Genomic DNA, 22,003 nt, shown 5'->3' on the forward strand with positions numbered 1-22,003 from the left:
ATCCACAACAATGTGACTCAGCCAATTGTGGGTATTAACTTTTGAAAAGAGGGAGATGTAACTCCATGCATTCTGGGTAGGTCTTGATTAGTTTACTGGAATCCTTTAAAAGAGGAAGCATTTTGGAGAAAGCTTCAGAATGACAAGAGCCATGAGGAGAACCCATGCAGCCAGAGAGCTTTGGAGATGAAGAAAGAAAACACCCCTGGGGGAGCTTCATGAAACGAGAAGTTTGGAGAGAAAGCTAGCAGACATCACCATGTTTTCCATGTGTCTTTTCAGTTGAAAGAGAAACCCTGAATTTCATTGGCCTTTCCTGAGTGAAGGTAACCTCTTGTTGGTGCCTTACTTTGGTCATTTTTATAGACTTGCTTTAATTGGGACATTTTCATGGCCTCAGAACTTTAAGTTTATAAGTTAATAAATTCCGCCTTTAAAAGCTGTTCCATTTCTGGTATATAGCATTCCAGCAGCTAACAAACTAGAACAGAAAGTAATTCAAAGTTTACTTGATGAGTACAAAATTAGGAAAATAAGAGAGGAGTCTCGAGACTGGGATCGAGACCCAGAAAGGCCTGGTGAGCCAACACCAGTCACCTCTGAACTCATGGACCCATGAGTCCAGGACCGGCATGTGCTGGATGTGCTGAGAGAATCCTCATTCTCTGGCTTTCTGTGGCCACCCTCTCCTTCTGTGGACACAGGCCCCTCATCAAAGCTGGTCCATGCTACTGTCCGCATGCGTCAGGAGGAGTGTGCCTCCTCCTCAAAGAGGTCAAACCAACCTTCAGAGTTCTGGAGGAACCCCAGCCAGAGACAACTGCTTCATCTTCAGACAACTCCAAATTATAAGAGATGTTCCTGTATGTCAAGCAGAAATCTTAAGTGCTCAGTTACCACGAGTGGCTTTGCCAATATGTTTGGGGGTTATACTCACCTATACTAAAGCTACAATCAGGTGTTTTAAAATTCAGTCAGATCCACAGATGAAAGTCTCCCTGGTGACATGGGAGATGACTCCCAGGGATGAATCTGGCCATAGCACTGTCCTGACCAAAAGGGGAAAAAGCAGGGTAACTAATAAACTATCTATGGCAGAGGAAGTTCAAATAGAGTCAAGAGGCTACTCTGGAGGTTGCTCTTACACAAGCTTCAGTTAGACATTGCTACTTATCATAACCTGCCAAACCCCAACCAGAACCATTCCAGCCTATCCTAAAGAACACCTAGATTCTGCAAAGGCTCCATGCACTAGTGTAACTTTTCAGAAACCTACAACCTCCAGATGGGTCCCTGGACCAGTAAGTCCTGAAACGTAGAGGGCCCAGCCTCTCCAGAACATCAGATAGTCCCATCTCCCTACCTCATATTAGCGACAGACCCTTCCAACATGAAAAGTTAGAATGGCCATAGCCCATATACCTCTAAAGAGAGGGACAGAAAGATTAAAGGTGATGGTGGAGTTATACAAATAAGATAGGATTCAACAAATGAATGATTGCTGAATCATTAAATTGATATCTCTTTTAGTCTCCAGCATCTTAGAGCAGCTGGTAGTAAAAACCTAAAATTGTGAATCTGTAATCCATGTCAAACTCTGAAATATGTTGTACAACTAACTGTGATGCTGTACTTTGAAATTTATAACTTTTTGTATATGTTATTGTTCACAAAAAAATGAAGGAAAAAAGTCGATTGTGATGATAAAAAAATATGTAAGCCTTCTAGCCTCCTATATTCTGGAGCAACTAGAAGGAAAAATCTGAAAGGATCATACAGCAACACATGACAAACTCTGGGATCCTGTAACTACTTGCTCAAGTGCTTTTTAAATTTGATTTGTATATATGTCATACTATACAATAAAAAAGTTAAAAAATTAAAGTTTCCAAATGACAAGTGGAACAATACTCAATTTGATATATACACACATCTTCCATGGGAGGTCTCTAAAAAGGACATTTTTCCAGCCTGCTCTCTCAGTCTCATTCACTCAAACAGTGGTCAAATCAGATACTGATAAAAACAACTTGAAACTTTGTTTTTAAACTAGGAATTTATTGGTATATAAAACTCCATTTCATAGATAAAGTGGCACATATTTGCAGCTTCTATTGCACCAAGTATTGAAGATTAAAAACAAAAAAAGAAACATTTGGTTTGGAAACACTGCAAATAGCCAAATACAGTACTCTGGTAAATAAAAAACAAAATGGTCAGATTCACACAATGTATGGAAAGAGAAAAATCTAGGGGAAATTAACTATTAATGTCAGAAAACATACACATTTCTCACCGCCAAGCTCCATTGATAAGGCAGGACTTGCTAAGTCTATGAATCATGACCCCATCAAGGTCTTAAATATCTCCAAACTGAAGCTAGGACAAGTATAGTGCAATCAGAAAAAAAAGAAGGCCCCTTCTTCACAGACACATTTGCCCTCCTTCATAAAGGGAATTGTAACAGCAGCACTTCAGAAAGAGGAGCATGTAGGTTTAAAGTCTAACTCCTGGCACTTTCCCTTTCACTGAACTCAGTGCTGAGAGGGTAGCCAGGGAGACCAAGGGCCCTTTCAGCCACGGAAAATGAATTTAAGAATCTAAAGATGTAGGAGCCCCATGGCAGCATCCCTTAAATTTTGGTCAAGAGACCTGCCAAGAGATCAAACCACAGGCTGATGTCTGCAGCTGCACTCAAATGACTGTCATGGATGGCTAGTAACAGTGACCTGCTAGATGCTAACATGCAAAGGGTTAGTCAGATCACAAATGTGTTCAATGACAATCACCCTCCATAAGCAGACATCCTGCATCACAGATATGACCTTGTAAAATCTCTATGCAGAAGTTTATGCTTTTACAGAAATACATTATTTACACTAGGACTAGCCCCTTATCAAGGAATTCTGAAAGGATGCTAAACATTTTCAATGAGCTACAAAGTGGTCCTAACTAGGACAGTTAAATAGAGATACTCTAGAAAGTAATCCTTTAGAAGAAATAGTTTAAGAGCCTGAGGTTTTAGAAGGGAATTTTACCTTGGGACAAGAACAGGGCCAGGCAGTACAAAAGTACAGCTCTTTCTGGAGCTCCGGTCTCAGTGGTGTACATTTTGAGTTATACAACTGCAAATGTACTTTGTGAGTAACAGTCAACACTATTTCCACTTTCAAGGAAGTTACTGATTTTCCCATTACTGATATGTGATGACAGAAGATGTGCTATAATTTCAATAGCCATATTTGTTATGTTTTAAGTTAAAAGTGCCTAGATGCAGAAAGAGCTTCAATTCAACAATGTCAATGGAAAAATACAGTTTGCTTTATTTAGAGTTAGGAAAACATATCCTGTAAAAAAAGTGCCATTAGTAAAATCACCTCAGAACAAATGTCGGAAGGCCCCAAAGTTTTACCAACACCTGCTCTGAAAGCTGAGATGAATGAAAATGTGAATAATGGAACGGCAAAACACAGACAATCTGCATCAGACTCTGAGTTTAAACGTTTGATACAGATAGGCAGAGCCTTGAGGTAAAAAGGTGAAGAGCTAAGCTTCTACCCCTAAGGGAGTCAGAGAGGGCATCAAATATGATGCACTAAAATTAAGAAGCTCTGTTCTCTTCCTGTCCACAAAGACCCTTTAGGTCAGTGTGACTTTCAGTTGACTCTGACTAGGAATCCAAGTTTCCTTTAACCAACTGAATATTTGAGTTGAACATGTCACAGAGGTAAACTGACAGCATCCTATGAAGACCCAGTAAAATCTAGGCAGTGTCTAGAGTTTCCCAGGATGAAAGAAACTGAAAATTAACAAAAGGGACTCACTGCCTATGTAGTTCAATACCAAAATCCATCTGCTGTCTGCCTACATAATATGTAACTCACTCCACCATTTAACGAGTCTACCACTACCACCACCAATCACACAATTTCACATTGTAAAAGTTCCCCAGGGAAGGCAGGGTGTTATAGAATTACCTACAGAAAGGTTCCTTCCATGCCCAGCTCTAGTTGATCCACAAGGGAGATCCCAGTTTGTAAGCCCTCAGAATCAAAATGGGTTTGGAAGTATTTTCAGAGCTTATAAAAGAAACTATGGACAACCTCAACTAATATTTAAGATTCTTTTCTCTGCCACAATTCAACCAGACTTTACTTCTGAAAGCATATATCCTATTACTGAAAACTTAAATCTACCTATACATCCTAACTTTCTAATGTTTCCAGGTGACAACTATATTATTTAGAAGATGTGATTCTAAGTTGCTTTAATACATCTAGCTTTCTAGTTCAAACCTGTTGCCACTAACATTTTTTCTTATTTTGACCTTTAAAAAAATCCATATAACCTTTATATACAGTTTATAAGACTAATAAACAGCTAAGGACAACTGCTCCACCAGCTTTCCACTGGCCTCATTATAGACTGCACAAACAATCCCATGTAACATAAATCTCTAACTGCCAATATATAACACAGAGACTAAAAAAGAAGTGGTCGCCAATACAGAGTTCACCTGAGTAACTGTACTAGGGTTCCAGTTACTAGCAACAGTCTTCCCAGGACTAAGCACACTGGGCCTCCCTTTTAGCTGCTAACAAAGTAACTTTCAAGTGTCCATTAAGGCAATTAAGTATAAGGAGTCCATCTATCACACATTCAATGAGATGAGACAGTGAATTCTAAATTCAAACCATTAGCTAGAGAATATCACTAAAGTTGAATACATGTACAAAATTCTTAACAATCAGCATATTAGGAAACACAGAACAATTAAAACTGGAAAGCTGTGAAATGGTAATAAAAGAAAATCACTGAAACCATTTGATTAGTTTTTAAAACTACTGTTATTTTACCCCAGAAATACTGAAGCTTTTTATGAGAATTGGGTAATTTCTAAATAAATTTGCCCAAATTCTTTAATAACTTTTTATTTAGCAGCTTCTAAAACTTCTAGAGCCCAGCAGGACCCAAGGCCACCTTCATTAACCACCTAAGAAAAGCAATTCTACCATTTCTGATAATCGGTCTCCCTTAAGCTATTCTGACCTATTAATTCTGCTGAATTTCTAGTAATCAATCTTTATCTTTCTGAGAAGAATGTTCATTCAGAAAAGTTCAGCCACCATCAGGAACCTGCTCAGAGTTGAAAGTCAACAGAACAAAATCCTAAAGCACTGGATCCCAATCCCTTACAGACAGTAAAGCAAAAGACAGCCTTCACTTATTGGACTGACTGCTAGAGTCTCAAACGCTGGGGACTGTGCAATGTGCAGAGAAAAAATTCTTTTAAAAATCTGCTAAATATTATAATTTACTGTACTGAGGAAGAAGTCCTGGGAGCAATTCCAAGAGACTACTAATGTTCTAAACACAAAAAGTCATCAAAACACAAACAAAAAATTAAAATACATCATTAAAACTAAGAAAGCAAGCAGCCTGCTGATAAAGACAATTCAACGAATGCAGAGCCAGCCCAGACAATGATATATCTATCTGTACACATCAAAATTTTTTTATAGTTTCCCTTCTCCTGGGAATTTGTATAACTTTGAGATTTGAGAGGATAGGGAAACAACTAATAATTTACTTTTAGACCCAGCATAAATTATCTGTCTAAATGTTAGGTCTCCAAAGGGCAAAGACTGTCCAAGGTTGGCTACCTCATACATTACAGTTTTAAAGTTCACATCCACCTAACTCAAAAGTTGTAGGAATGATACCTCTCAGCTGCCCAAGTCAGCCTATTTCAGAATGCGAAGTCATTCAAAAACCTTACCCAAGTATATTCTCTGCCCTGCTGGCCTAGTCTAAGTCACTGACTTCTGGCTAGTGCCAGGGAGCTTTTCCAACATGAAAATCCCAAAAAGGGCTGAAATAAAAAGGAATAAATGCAGCATTTTATAGGATTTCACTTCCACAATCCTAGGAACATTTAAGAACCTATAGGGTCAAGTTATCATTTTTTTCTCTGAAGGCATCTAAGTCTAGAACAGTAGGGAAGAAAACAGGTACTTAAAATGTGAACATGAAAAAACAGACATTCTTCCACACATTCTCCTCCTATAAAAGAAAATAACTCTTTAGACTCTTCCTAAGCAAAAACCCAGGAACTCCTTGATTCCTTATGTTAACACTATGGACTAGAATCCCAGAAGTGTATCATAAACCAGGAACGGACCACCCTCATATTGCCAAAAAATAGGTACCCCAAATTCAACACTATGGATTTTCCTTCAAGGCCAGGCCTAATGAACAGTCAGGTGCATTTATCATATGGCTTGAGCACAAACAAACAGCATATGCAACCCAGCTGAAATAACATCAGAATCAGGAAGAGAAGAAATGTAGTTATTTAATTTCTACCCTGACTATAGGTCACAGCCCCTGTATCATATCACTTTGGGAAAACGTTTCCTGAATTATTTTCTGAATAACTTGGATTAGAAGAAAGTTAAATCTAAATGTGTTCCTGAGTTGGAGATCATTTACAAACTACCCTGTATGTTAATATCTATTTGAAAATTAAAGGGAAAGAAAATTTGTCATTCAGAATTTGTAACAATTAATCTAAACCACTTCATGAATAATTACTGCAAAACTCACCCCAACTATTAGGAAAGATCCCAGAGTCACTGAACTCTGATTTTCAGGGCAAGTAAAGCCAGACTTCAAAAGGTTTTTCCTGACCTAAATGATCCACCTCCAAAACCCAGCATTTTAAGTGTATTATTACGAAAAATGAATGGCTCTGCTACACCTTGATAAAATAAAATACATCACTAATGAAACCTAAAAAAAAAAAAAAGAGGCAGCTTAGAGGAAATTAACTCAGTGTGTAAGCTTATATGTGGACTTCGTTGATTGTGTTTCAGTTTTCACAAGCATGGTTTCACTGGAAAGCTTGGTGTACAGCATTCCATTTTCCATCAGCACATTACAACTCCCAGAAGGCCAGAGTCAGATGTTGAGAGCAGCAAAGGTCTTCACCAAGGTGACCTGCGTATTTGCATCTACTTCACATTTGTTGTTGTCCTTGTGGCCACTCCTGCTCTCTAGAGCTTTCTGACGGTGCCTCTCCTCCTGCCGTTTCTTCTTCTCCAGTCGCTGCTGCTCCCTCCTCTGTTTGTTTGTGGCCTGAAAAGAGAAAACTGCTACAGTGAATGTGCCTCCTGTTAGAAGGAAGATGCTGGACCCACAGATGCAAAGGGCACAGACAGCTTTTCAGCAGGAACAGAGAAAACCGGCCCAAGAGATCAAAAACAATTTATTTTCCATTACTGCTCAAATTTACATTTAAATTTATATCCCCTTGCTGACCTAGCAATCAATTCTTTTCTCCTCATAACCAATTCAAAATGGCCTAAAGAAACACTGACCCTAGTCCAAAAAGAGATAATGTTCAAACACACCAAAGGACACCTTTCCTCCACACCATTTAATGCCTCAGACAATTCTAATAAAATCCTCAGAAGCCTACTGCATCTCTGCCTTTGCCTGCTGTTTTTTATATTATGCTGCTTTCTGAGCTCAGAACTTCTTTAAAATGAGTCAAAGTCTTTAAAATCAGTTCCAAATTCAGTAAAGTGAATGGTATCACATACTACTCAGGAGGGTGAGGGGCAGGAAGGGAGATGTACAACCTTTCTGGGAAGTACTTAATTTACCAAAAGGCTTTCAAAGATGGATATATCCATACTCCTTAACTTGGCAATTCCTCTTCTGGGACTCTATCCAAGAAAATAATACAAATAAAGTTTTTCACTGCAGACAATGGCATTTATAAAAGAAATGTAGATTCACATGGGAAGTGCTCATATAATAATGTTAGGTGGGAAAAGGCAGCTATAAACATGCACAAAGAGTATGATTTCAACATATACTTCCTTCCCATCTTCATTGCATAGCCCAAGACAGAAAGACCATAATTAATGATTTCATCTTGCTTTTTTATTTATCTTTATGCCCTCTCAGTATTCTACAATAATTACTTTTATAAATTAAAAGAAAAATACACACTAAAATGAATTCCAAGTTCCCATATCTGCCACAGAATTACGGCAGCCCATCATTTGCCCTTTGGATTCCATTTTTCATACCTTTGGGAGTTGGTTTTTATTTGCTTTGTTTTCTTCAACAGGGCTGGCCCGTGCCTTATTGTTTTCAGTCCTGCTTTCATTTAAGCCATGATTTCCAAAGATTCTGGAGCCACTGCCACCCTCCTCCCACAAGGGACCACACTGCTTCAGCACCCGGCCACTGGACTCAAGGTTCTCCTCCAGATCTTCCAAAGAAAGATATTTTATTAAAGTTAATTGACAAAGATAGTCATACAATGTGCTTGTTGTATTAAATGACTACAAAATTACCTTAATCCCTAGATTACTGATATTTGGAGAACAAGTTTCTTTGAGGTAAAATTCTAATATCAAGTCAATACAAGAGGAAAATAAGGAAAAATTTATTGGCACATTTGGAAGATAATCTTAAAAATAACATTTTGATCAGCTTCATTAAGGGTTGCCACCAACAAGGTAAATGCTTTACTAGATAAATCACTTTTCAGCATTATTATTTAGGGGGAAATCTTTCCTTTATACCCCAAAAAAACTGTAAAGAAACAGACTCTAAACGGTGCTGTCTAATATGATAACCACTAGTCACTTGTGTGACTATTTAAATTTCAATAAAATAAAATTCAAAAAAATAAAATTTTTTAATAAAATTTAAAATTTAGTTCTTCAGTAGCACTAAATTATGTGTATCTCAAGTACATAATGTAGACTGCTGCTCTAAAATCACAGAGACCAAGTTATTTTCACCTTTCTAAAGAAGGGATATCAAACATAAAGTGGATAAAAGACCCAATTACAGAGAACTATAATGCCAAGAACAATATTTGGCACATAATATCTGTTATTGAAATCATTAAATAAATTGACATGAGGAACCAGTAAGATGTTATTTATATCTTTTTCCTTCCTCTGAGTCACAAAATTAAACCCAGTTCAAGCAAAAAAAAAAAATAGCTCTGAATTATCACCATTCATAGATGTTGGTAAGATCTAAATGTTTCCATTAGAAAAAAGGAATTTTTCTCTCCACTCCATTTCGGCTACCTTTTTTACTTGTAAGGGAATTTTGTTTCTAAAAGGATAAAGTCTTCCCTAAAACTCCCTATGCCTCCATGACTGGGACAGTTGGCTTTCTCATGATTTTCCCTCAAACCCCATTGTACCCACTCCATTAAGTACAATACCAATTTACCTATCTGTCTCCACTCATCCCTCATACTAGACACTCACTGATGCAGAGCTGGGTCTTGTTTACTGTCTAACCCAGGACTTAGTAAACAATGCCTGCATATAGAAGATGCTGAATAAATGACAATACAAGTACTACCTGTGATATGATTAAAAATAAATATTTGGAAAATCACCAACACAATCATTTTGAAGACTTATAAATATCAATCACAGACTTACTATTTCCTTTCCCCTGGTTCATCTGAAGCATGGCAATTACTGCAGATTCAACATTATAATTTTCGGCTTCCAGGTTCTGGACTATTAAATTAAAATCCTATCCAAGAAACAAAGAAACTCTTCAAGACTCTGGATAAACTTGTCTACCTAGCTCTACTTAAACAATTTGATAAACAAAAAGATGTAACTGTGGGAACTGAGGCAAGGTTTCCAGGCTTTTCCCATTTAGAAAGTGTCTGAAATTACTCCGGTAGGTCACCTGAAATGACCATTTAATGTACATTTACAAGTAAATTATCTTTATAAAACTGTACTTTTACCAGTGTAAACAGGGAAAAAATTAAACCACATACTTCCTTAGAATTCTGAACAGTATTGGGGATAGTCTAGCAAACAAGAGGGAAATGAATAAACAGCTCTCATTAAGTCATATCACATAACCTAATCAAACTACAGATCTCATGGTCTTATTATAGTTCATCAGGTGCTGGCATGCTACTGTGGTGCTGCAAAACTAGCAGGTGAACTAAGAGTTGCAATGTTTGTTTAAAAGTTGTTTTACTGCATGACAGAAATACTAACTGAACATCCAGTTGCATTACGAACTTTCTGGACAGCATCATCAACTTCATCTCTCAGGTCATCGTCAGAGTCCACCCCCTTTGTCTTGATTTTTTCGCTTTTATTTGATTCATCTTGATGAAGAGTCTGAAACTAAAAGAAACATAAAGAACAATATCATGAAACACTGGCAAATTATGTTTAGAAACTCCAACACAGGAAAACAATAACCTCAAACACATTCAGACAGAGGAGAGAGCCCAGAAACAGCCTTAAAGGAAACAGCAATGACCAAGCTGAACTTTATACAGACACTGAAATCCAGGCCACAACAAAAGTACTAAAAAGAAAGTCCCAAAAGATGGGATGAACTGTTTAGTAAGAATAGCCTCAGAGCTCCTATGGTTTCCAGATACAATATTTTGGTAATAACTGCTGACTCTGACAGTACACATTTGTCTCAGCTGATTTCCAAAGCTGTAAGTTTGATAACTGAAGAGGATCCTTCATCCTGATGAGTTTTTAGTAGCTTGTCTTCAAGAACCACACAAACAGTTTTCCTTCTGGTTCCTTAGGCCCTCTCTGCTCATCAGCAAGCTTTGGTCTAATGAAGCTCCTGTCCCAGCGGGACAGCCACAGCTAAGCATAACTCACCTAATCTCAAGTGCATGTCACCACACTTAAGGAAACTTGTCAATCCAAATTCTAACATTACAAAGAGCAGTTCACTTAGTATCCATGAGGCCTTTATGATTTAAACCTCCATCACAAAAGCTAAAAGCATCCCTCTATGGATGTTCAATTACCTTCTCTCTCTGCTTCCTTTTAATACAAGGAGATGGGTAAGTGGACATTTTAATTTTTTTTTTCATGTAAAAGTATAAGTGGAGTCCAGCAATGTGCAATATAGACCTTAGAACATCAATAAAAAGAAACCTTTATAAAATTGGACCCTAAGGTAGCAAGGCACCCAAGGCAACTGCTTTTAGAAAGCAATTTGGCAATATTTATCAAGAATATTTGATCCAGTGGTCTCACAGCAGGGGAATGCCTCCAAAGGAAATAATATCAAATATGTAATAGACTGATATAAAAGTGTTCAACACAGTGACACAGTGGTGAATAACTGGGCATAGCCTCAAGCTTTCATAATGTGAATATGATTAAATAACCACGGTAAATCCTGAAGTTAATGTCTTCATTTTCATTAAAGCAAGGAACACAATATAAGGGTTTTCACTCACCATTATTATTTAACAATATTTGGAGCTAATGACCAAAGCAATTGGCCAAAATAAGAAACATTTCTATACCTGGGGGTGGAGGTAGGGTGCGGCGAGGGACAAGAGAATCAACAAAAAACCTACTACAAACAAAAAGAATCCTGGAAAATTATTATTCTGATAAGGATCTACAATTCAGAATATACAAAGAACCCTTACAAGTTAAAAAAGAAAACCTAATTTAAAAATAGGCAAAGGATTTAAATAGCCATTTCTCCGGAGATACACAAGTGGTCAATAAGCACATGAAAAGATGTTCCAAATCAACAGTCATATGGAAATGCACATAAAACCATTTCAAGATACACTTCACACAATAAAAAGAACAGCCTAATAAAAAAAAGGTGGGGGTGAGAAGCAAGAGAATAACAAGTGTTGACAAGGATGAGGAGTAATTGGAACACTCATATGTTGCTGAAAGAAATGTGAAATGGTATAGCCTCTATGGAAAACACTCTGGTGATTCCTCAGAAAGTTAATTAGAGAATTACTATACAATCCAGCAATTCCACCTCTAGATATATGTTCAAAAGAACTGAAACAGGGATTCAAGTACTTGTACACAAATATTTGTAGCAGCACTATTCACAATAGCTAAAAATGGAAACAATCCAAATGTCCATCCATGGATGAATGGATAAACAAAATGTGGTATTACTCAGCCATAAAATGGAATGAAGTACTGAGACTTCCGGGAAGATGGCAGAACAGGGCAGGCTGAGTTCACCCCTGCTCTGTGGAATAACTAAAGAAGTGACAGAAAAATAACTGTGACAGCAATTCCAGGGCATAAATGACCAGAGAGGACCTTCTATGCTATACAGAAAAGTCCTGAAGAAAAAAAGCAGAGAAACTGGGACTGAGAGAATGGGGTGAGTGTGCTTGGTCATGATTCTACCTGAGGCAAGAGGCAGTGTACCAGGAGGAGGAGATCCCAAAGGTGTGGAGCACCCTTACCCTTCTGCTTGCCTCCAAAGTTAGCTTGGGAGATCTTCCTTCTCAGTTCCACAGCCAGGAGCTTCCATGGGGAACCCAGAAGCCAGCAGACTTCGTTTGCCTGTGTACATTGTGCCCCTGACCCCTGAGACAGGCCACTGTGGGTACCTAGTTTTTTGGCAGAGACTGACGTGCCCTCCTTCTGGGAAGAGGGGGAGACACAGAATGGAGCTGGTGTGACAACTGGCCAGTGAAAAAGAATTGTTGGTTGGGCCCTGCTACCACTTCCCTTTCCCCACAGAGGTCCTGCTACAACTTCCCTTTCCCCTTCCAGTGTGCATGGACAGAGAGGTGTGGCCAAGGAATTGAGCCAAGCCGTGCTTCACTGCCAGACTTTTCTGGGCTGACTGAGGACAGCAGCAGCTGAAATACTAAGTCCCACAGCCCAAGATCATCCCAAGCAGGAGCCTGGCGACAACTAGAATCATCAGGCCCACAAGCAGATCTGCCGCTAAGGTACATACTGCCCACCCCGCCAGCCCTGAGGTTAGAGGTTTTCAGTGCACATAAAGAGCAGCAGCCTTGGCTGGAATTGCACCAGGTCTCTATCTTGCTCAGCTGGCTGATGCAATGTGGGAGAGGTAGGCCTGAGGGGAAGAGGTGGACCAAGAGTGCCATCTGCTGGGAAGATGTGGAAAGTGCAGTCTGGCAAACTGCCTATTTGCCTAGCTTTCAACAGATCTGCAAGTAGAATTGCATCTCCTGCATGAGATTCAGGCCTTGATTTGGTGGAGAAACCCAAGCAATATAAAACCTAAGATAAGTGAGGGAAATCAGCTTTCAAAATAACCTTATCAAGAGAATCAAATGCTTCACAGCCAACAGAAAAATCACAAAGCACATGAAGTTCCAGACTATGGCCCAGCCAAAAGACCAAATTAAAACACTGTAGGAGACACAAGAAATACAAATCTTCTAGAAAGATTCAATGGATTGGCTAATGATATAAAAGATATCAAGAAGACACTAGAAAAGCATAAAGGACAATTTGAAAGAATAAACAGAAAAATAGCTTTTCTCACAGAGATGAAAGATATCGTAGACAAAATTAAAAATATACTAGAGACACACAACAGCAGATTTGAAGAAGCAGTAGAAAGAATAAGTAAAGTAAAGGACAGGACAACTGAATGTGAACATACAAAAGAGGAAATGATAAAAGATGGGAAAATTGGGACTGGATCTCAGGCATGATGGGCAACATGAAGCACATAAATATAAGAACCAACAATATCCCAGAAGGAGAAGAGAAGAGTAAATGGCTAGGAAGTTTAGTTGAGGATATAATGGGGGAAAACTTCCCAACCCTCATAAAGGACATAAATATGCAAATCAAAGCCCAGTGAACCCCAAATAGAATAAATCCAAACAGACCCTCTCCAAGACACATATTAATCAGAATTTCAAAAAGTGAAGAGAAACAGAAAGTCCTGAAAGCAGCAAGAGAAAAGTGATTCACCATGTACAAGGGAAGCCATGTAAGACTAAATCCAGACTACTCAACAGGCATCATGAAGGTGAGAAAGCAGTGGAATGATTTATTTAAGATCCTGAAAGAGAGAGACTTCTAGCCAAGAATTCTTTATCCAGCAAGGTTGTCCTTCAAAAGTGAGGGAGGGCAGGCCATGGTGGCTCAGCAGGCAGAGTTCTCGCCTGCCATGCTGGAGACCTGGGTTCAATTCCTGGTGTCTGCCCATGCAAAAAAATAAAAAATGAAAATTTCCACAGACAAACAAATGCTAAGAGCATCTGTTAACAAAGAGATCTGCCCTACAAGATACATACTAAAGGGAGTCCTGTAGGGTGGAAAAAAAGAAGACAGGAGATGGCAGTCTGAAGGATGGTACAGAACTGAAGAGTATCAGTTAGGGTAACTTAAAGGATAAAAAAAGAAAGAGGGGAAAAAGGATATACAGATCTGACAAAAAAAACAAAGGATAAGATGACAGATTCAAGAACTGCCTTTACAGTAATAACTTTGAATGTTAACAGACTAAACTCACCAATTACGAGATACAGATTAACAGAACGATTAAGAAATATAATCCAGTTATATGCTACCTACAAAAGACTCATCTTAGAAACAAGGATACAAACAGACTGAAAGTGAAAGGATAGCAAAAAATGTTCCATGTAAGCTGTAACCAAAAGAAAGCAAAAGTAGCTATACTAATATCAGACAAAACAGACTTTAAATATAAAAATGTCATAAAAGACAAGGAAGGACACTAAATATTAATAAAAGGGACAATTCACCAAGAAGAAATAACAATCATTTCCCAATCAAGGAGCCCCAACATACATGAGACAAACACTGGCAAAACTGAAGGGAGGAATAGATGTTTCATCAATAATAGCAGAAGACTTCAAAATGGAATGAAGTACTAATACCTGCTACAACATGGATGAACCTTGAAAACATTATGCTAAGTGAAAGAAGCCAGATATGTGTTATATGATTCCATTTAAATGAAATGTTCACGAAAGTAAATCCACAGAGACAACAAGCAGATAGGTGGTTGCTAGGGACTAAAGGAAAGGGAGAATGGGGAGTGATTGCTTAATAGGTGTGAGGTTGTCTTTGGAGCAAGGAAAATATTTTGGAAATGGATGGAGGTGATGGTTGCAAAACATTGTGCCACCGAATTCACACTTTTAACTGGTTAATTTTATATTAAGTAAACTTCTCCTCAATTAAAAAAATGTAAGATAGCTGGGTAGAAATTAACATTTTGTTAACAACTCTTATATATATACAAACGATAATCAGTCAGGAAATAGAAAGAAAAAAGTTACTTTCCTTATAGTAGGAACAATAAATATAAAACACCTCAGAATAAACTCAGCAAAAAATAGGCAAGATCTACATGAAGAAAATGTACTTATAGATGACACACAAAAAATCAGTTCAACAAATTAAAAAGTTTACCAGGTTCTTGGCTAAGAAGTTTCAACATCATCTCGATGTCAATTCTTCCTTAAGTTAATCGATTATTTTAATGAGATCTCAATTAAAAAAAAATCAGTGGGACTTCTTTTTAACAGATGAACTGATTTTAACATTCATACAATATTTTTCTAAAAAAGCAAGAAAACTCAGAAAATTATTTTAAAAAAATAGAAAGAGAGGTAATGATGACTGAAAAATTCTACCAGATTTTAAATCATATTTCACTAATTTGAACAATGAGACACTGACACAACAGAGACCAGTGGAACAGAACCAAAAGTCTACAAATAGCCCAAATACATATGGGAATTTAGTATATGGAAAAAAAAGTGGCATTTTAAATCAGTGGGAAAAGATGGATAATTACTAAACAGTTTGGGTACAACCAAGAAACCACTAGGAAAAATATAAAGTTGGAGCCCATGTCTTATACTCTCATATGAGTAAATTCCAAATGGAGCCAAGATTTAAATTTTTAAAAAATGAAACCATTAAAATATTAGAATAAACTATAGAAGAATTCTTTTTAATATCAGAGTAGAAAAGGCCTTCCTAATTATGGTCCCAAATAAATTTAACAGCATCAAAATCTAAAATTTCTTCACAGCAAAAGCCACCTAAGGGGAAAGAAAAAATATTTACAACTCATCTCCCAGACAAAGGTTAGTTTCCTTAATATTTAAAGAACACCTACAAATCATTAAGAATATTATAATGGGGGTAAATGAACAAAGAAAATGAATACAGGCCACAAAAAAAAGGAAGCTCAAGTGCAGATGATTCTCATTATTGCAGTAATTATATTCAACATAATCACTGTCAACACTGAATTAGTGAAAACTGAACCATGCTCCTAGGTGAAAGAGAGCATTAGGCTCCTGAGAGCCTAATGATCAAGAGATAACCTTGTTTTATGTGTGTTTCTGTTTAAAGACACCTTATATATTACTAATTCGCTAACAATTCACAAGCAATAGCACCAAACTTACACCTGAACAAAACTTATATAACATGAATTTTTCCCATAAGGCACATCACAGCATTCCTGCCTTTAGGAACACTTAATCACACCAAGCACTATGCTTGGGGGCCACTGTACACCACAAAATCACCAACAAAAAGCACAAAAATTGTGGCACTAAATATACCATGAGAAGGATACATGTTTAAATATGAAAACTGAAACAAGAAGGCAGAGCATCACTTCGTTCAATCTCAGCTGGGAACACGCACAACTAGACAACTCAAAATTTTCACACCTCTGTGCATGACCACAAATGACCCTGAAAGTACCATGTTTACCGCTTTGAGGTTACAGATAAATTTCAGCTATTAGGTGAATCCACAAATACAGAATCTGTGAATAGTGAGGATTGGCTAAAGGCCTTAAACATCAGAGAAGTTGCTAAATTCACTCATAAAAAGAGTAATACAAATTAAAACTATGGTAAGAAAACAATTTTTTCCTTAATGTTGGTAAAAAATTTAAAATTTTATAACACACTGTGTTGGCAAAGGTGTAGGAAAAGACAAATTACTGGTAGAAATATAAACTGGAACAACCTTCTTAGAGAGAAATTTGCAGTATCTATCAAAATTATAAATGTACATATCCTTTGATACAGAAAGGACCCTCTAGGAATTTATCCTGCAGCTGTGTGAACCAATATATACATAAAACATTTCACATGGTTTCTATGAGCAAAAGTTTGAAAGCCATCTAAAAATACATTGGAAAGGGACTGGTCAAACGCATACAATGTAACCATACATTTCATCCACATAACAGATTACCATGTAGCCATTAAAAAACAATCCTTATTTACTGATATGAATTAAACTTGAAGGTATGTTCAATTAAAAAAGCTCAGTACAGGGCGGGCCGCGGTGGCTCAGCGGGCAAGACTGCTTGCCTGCCATGCCGGAGGACCCCGGTTCGATTCCCGGCCCCAGCCCATGTATAAAACAAAACAAAACAAACAAAATATAATAAAACAAGAAAATGTTTAAAGATGTTTCCCTTTCTTCCTTCCTTCCATCCCATCCTTCCTTCCTTCTCTGTCTTTCCTTCCCTTCCTCCCTTAAAAAAAAAAAAAAAAAAAAAAAAAAGCTCAGTACAGAACAGCATGTACAGAATGCTACCATTGGGAACGGAGGGAGCAAAAAACAGTCAAGATGGAATAGGTATACATGCACACATATTCACTTGATGTGTAAAATATCTCCAGGAAATTTTACCATATGCTGATAAGACTGGTTGCATCCAGGGAGAAAAGAACAGCTAAAGGTCAAAGGTGGGAGAGTAACTTCCACTACATATACTGTCATAACATTTTGAATTTTGACCCATGGCAAATATTATCTAACCAAGAAATAATGTCCTTTTTGCTTTAATTGATGCCTTCAAAAAGTCTGTAATCATTTGAAAAAAGACTTACGCTATAGCGCTAATTGAAAAAAGCAGGAAATAAAGATATAAATAATAAAACTTTAAGCATTTTTAATACATTAAAAGACAAAGAAAATCTACCAAATCAGCAACAAAATCTATGTCCAAATAGTTGATTTTGTGTGCTTTTTCTTTTCTTTACTTTTTCTAGCTTTAAAATTTTAGATAAGAAATACGGAGTAAATTTAAAACATAAAAGTTTGATATAAATTATATTCATGTAATTGTAATTTCCAGCTATTAGAGAAAGCAAAAGAAAAAAGCAGGTTTACCTCTCTCATCTGAGCTAAAAACAAAAAAATCAAACCCACAGATTCTTTTCCTTTTTTGTATGCTATATGGTTGGGGTCACATTTCATTTTTTTTCCATGTGAGTATCCAGTTATTGCAGCATCATTTGTTGGATTTTTTTTTCTTTTTCAGGGGGGGAGTTTATGGTCTGGAATCGAACCCAGGTCTCCCACATGGCGAGCAAGAATTCTACCACTGAACTACTGTTTCACCCCCAAACCCACAAATTCTTAAAGGCAAGTTTCCATTAAAAAAAAAAATCACTGATTTTTGGCTTCAGGGTATACAGCTCTGAATGGCTCCCAGAGGAGCAAAAATAGAAGAAAACTTACATCAGTCTGGAGATGTGCAGGTGCTTCTGAGTTGTCATTGATCCTCCGAACACTGTCATAATGTTCTCCATACCGATAGGCGATGTGTAACTCCCTTACATTACTTTTATCTGTACCACGAATCTGCAGACAAAGAGGAGAAGCCAGTGAAGACTATAAGGAACATGACTGGGATATGTTCTAAGCAATTTCTGAATTATCTTTCTCTGATTCACTTAAGCTTCAATGAACTTAAATGCAACCATATGAAAATAAATTCATATAGAAACAACATTAAAAAATCACACGCAAATAACTCCTATGTGGAACATAATATTCAGGAGTGAAAGTCTCCCTGGCGAGGTGAGGTGGGAGATGACTCCCAGGTATGAATCTAGACCTGACACCATGGGAAAAACAATTCTACCCTGACCAAAAGGGGGAAAAGAAGTGTAATCAAGAGAGTATCAGTGGCAGAGGGAGTTCAACAAGGCTGAGAGGCTACTCTGGGGGCTGCTCTTACGCAACAAGACCTTGCTACCTATCATAACCTGCCAACCCCAACTAGGACGATTCCAGCCAATCCTAAAGAACACCTCGGGCAATATATAAGATTCCACAAGGGTTCCATGCACTAGAGTAACTTTCCAGAAACCTATAACCTCCAGATGGGTCCCTGGTCCAGATTAAGTCCTGAAACCTAGCCCAGCCTCTCCAGAACATCAGATAGTTCCATCTCCCTACCCCGTATTAGTGAAAGACCCTTCCAATATCAAAAATTTAGAATTGCCATAGCCCACCCATAAAGAGAGGGATGGAAAGATCAAAGGTGATGGTGTAGTTTATACAGAAGACAGGATTTAACACATGAATATGAATGCTGAATCACTAAACTGATATCTCTTTTAGTCTCCAATATTTTAGGGCAGCTAGAAGTAAAAACTTAAAATTGTGAAATTGTAACCCATGTCAAACTCTGAAATATGTTCTACAACTAATTGTGGTGCTGTGCTTTGAAATTAGTAACTTTTTTGTATATATGTTACTTTTCACTAAAAAAGAAGGAAAAAAATCGATTGTGATGATAAAAAAATATTTAAGCCTTCTAGCCTCTTATATTCTGGAGCAGCTAAAAGGAAAAATCTGAGAGGATCGTATGGTAACCTATGACAAACTCTGGGATCTGTCCTGTAACTACTTCTTAAGAGTGCTTTGAAAACTATTGCTTTTTCATTTCTTTGCTTTGTATATATGTTATACTATACAATAAAGAAAAGTTAAAAACAAAAAACAAAAAAACAATAGCTTCATACTGAGAAGATGGCAATGTGTTAATTTGTTTAAGCAATTATTACCACCTTAAAGAGCAGCTGTAATTAGAGTAAAACATCTGCTTAGTTTATGATAATCTACCATCTTCCTTTAAAATCCATCTGTTTCCTATATAAGCAAATAGGACTGTCGGGTACGAATGTGATGGAATCACTACCGCTGTATCCTTCAAGCCCTCAATGGTGGTACTAATCTTCACCACATATGTGTGAATCAATTTCTGGACACAATTTGGTTTCATTCATCAGAATATACATATATATATTTACAATTTTTATCACACTCTCTTGATTTTATTTTTCATAACTCCTAAAATCAGATTATGTAAGCCCTCTAATTTTTCTTAATTTCTAAGTAGCTTTGACTATTTTAGTTCTTTGCTTTCTCACATAAATTATAAAAGCAGCTTGTCCATCTCATTAACAAATGATTTATAAATTTTAATTAGTACCAAACTTTGAAATCTGTTGTACAACTAACTGTTGAAGTATACTTTGAAATGTATTGCTTTTTTTGTTTATATGTTATTTTTTCACAAAACAGAAAAAATAAATAAAGGAAGAGTATAATAGAGAAGATAGGATTTAACAAATGAATATGACCACAATATATTTATTCAAAACATAGTGATATTTATTTTGCTCTCCAGTGTCTTGGAGCAGCTAGGAGAAAAAAAACAAAAAATCATGAACTGTAACCCACACCAAATTTTAAAATGTGTTGTATAACTACTTGGTAAAATGTACTTGGAAATTTTTGCTTTTTTGTATAAATGTTATTTTTCACAATAAAAAAAATTTTAATTAAAAAAAAATCATAGACAAATTCTCGTCTGCCATGCAGGAGACCTGGGTTTGATTCCCAGCCCATGCACTTCCCAAACAAACTAAAAATCAAAGAAACAAAAATTCAACAAATGGTGCTGCAATAAGGAGATACTCACATGGAAAAAGAATGAAATGTGACCCCTGCCATACAGCATACAAAAAAAAACCATGGGCAGAGTTCCAGGAAGATGGCATAATAGGATAGGTTAAGTTCACCCTGGCTCCAAGAAACAGTTAGAAAAGGGATAGAAAGGTGACTGAGATGGTGATTCCAGGGTGTAAGTGATCTGGAAGGGCCTTCTACACCACATAGGGAAGGCCTGGTTGCAAGAGCTGAAGAATTGAGACACAGAGAACCAGAGATGGTCCAGTTAGTGCAAACAGCCTAGCACCCCTTTCCAAACGGAAGCCCAGAGTCCTCAGAAGTGCACACACAGGGAAATGGGACAAGGAAGTAAGCAAAGCTGCTACCCTCACATGCTACCCCTGCCTCACAACCCACACACTTTAAGCCCATCACCTAAACCTCGTCACCCACTCCCCCCACCTCGCTCCAAGCACCCCCGCCCAACAACATCCCCCCTACACATATCCCTGCCCCAAACCCCCATCCCACATGCATGCACACCTTCCCCAGCCTAACCCACTTCTCCCACACAAGTGCAGTCTCGCCCCACCCCTCCCAAGACCCATGTACCTGCACCCTGCCCCCTGCAGGCAGTAGCCTGCACACCCCATCTGGGCTGTGGGCATTCACCTTCATACCCAGGCTACACCTGCTCCCAGCCCATACAATCACACAACTCCATTCCTCCCTTCCTTGAGCTCCGTGCACATGTACATCAGCATATGGCTCTCCCAGGTCCGTACATGTGCGCACCCCTGCCACACCCCCCAGCCCTGGGCAAGCTCTGACCTGTACATCCAGGCCATGCACACGCAAGCACAACCCCAGCCACTACCCCCGAGCTCTGTGCATGCACAAGAGGGCCCCAGCCCCTAGACCTGAGCACTTGTACAGCCACATCCTCCCAACCAGGTGCCCATACATCCTTCCACTGACCTCTTGACCCCTGTACCCCAACCCCCTACCTGACACACATGTATACACTAGCCCCACTCCCCACCCTCAACACAAGCACCCTCCTCCCACACCTGACAGGTGTTCACGTGCGCATCTATGCTACATAGCCCCCAGCCTGCACATACATGCACCCCTGCCCCACCCCACCCCCACTCCATGCCAGAGCTTCGCCCACCCAACATCACTCACTCTTGACCCACATCCTGCAACTCCCGTGACCTGTGCCCTGCCCCTACACACAAGCATGTCCCAGCTCCCCTGGACCCCTTCCCCTGCACAAGGACACACCTACACCTTGCCCTCCCTGTGCCCTGGCCTCTGTATCACCTACCCCATACCCTGATAATCACAACCTCCACGCTCCTTGCACCCATCCACTTTCTGCCTGGACACTAGCCCCTGTCCGCACTGCCCCCCCATCTGCATTCTGTTGT

General features: G+C 38.3%; 1 protein-coding gene across 2 annotated transcripts in view; it reads right to left on the minus strand.

Moving 5' to 3' along the window:
• Positions 1-6,816: 6,816 nt before the first annotated feature.
• Positions 6,817-22,003, minus strand: part of OTUD3 (OTU deubiquitinase 3) — a 36,617-nt gene continuing 21,430 nt past the window's right edge. The window contains exons 4-8 of one of the 2 annotated variants that reach the window (XM_077151040.1): positions 18,348-18,470; positions 10,092-10,199; positions 9,486-9,582; positions 8,100-8,284; positions 6,817-7,137 (exon numbers count right to left, since the gene is read on the minus strand). In XM_077151040.1, the coding sequence (XP_077007155.1) occupies positions 6,961-7,137; positions 8,100-8,284; positions 9,486-9,582; positions 10,092-10,199; positions 18,348-18,470 (690 nt within the window). In that variant the 3' untranslated portion in view covers positions 6,817-6,960. Of the gene's footprint in view, positions 7,138-8,099; positions 8,285-9,485; positions 9,583-10,067; positions 10,200-18,347; positions 18,471-22,003 lie in introns of both variants that reach the window. The other variant, XM_077151038.1, reaches the window with a different exon arrangement.

The sequence above is a fragment of the Tamandua tetradactyla genome, chromosome 2, assembly GCF_023851605.1.
Source record: "Tamandua tetradactyla isolate mTamTet1 chromosome 2, mTamTet1.pri, whole genome shotgun sequence".
Lineage (NCBI taxonomy): Eukaryota > Metazoa > Chordata > Mammalia > Pilosa > Myrmecophagidae > Tamandua > Tamandua tetradactyla.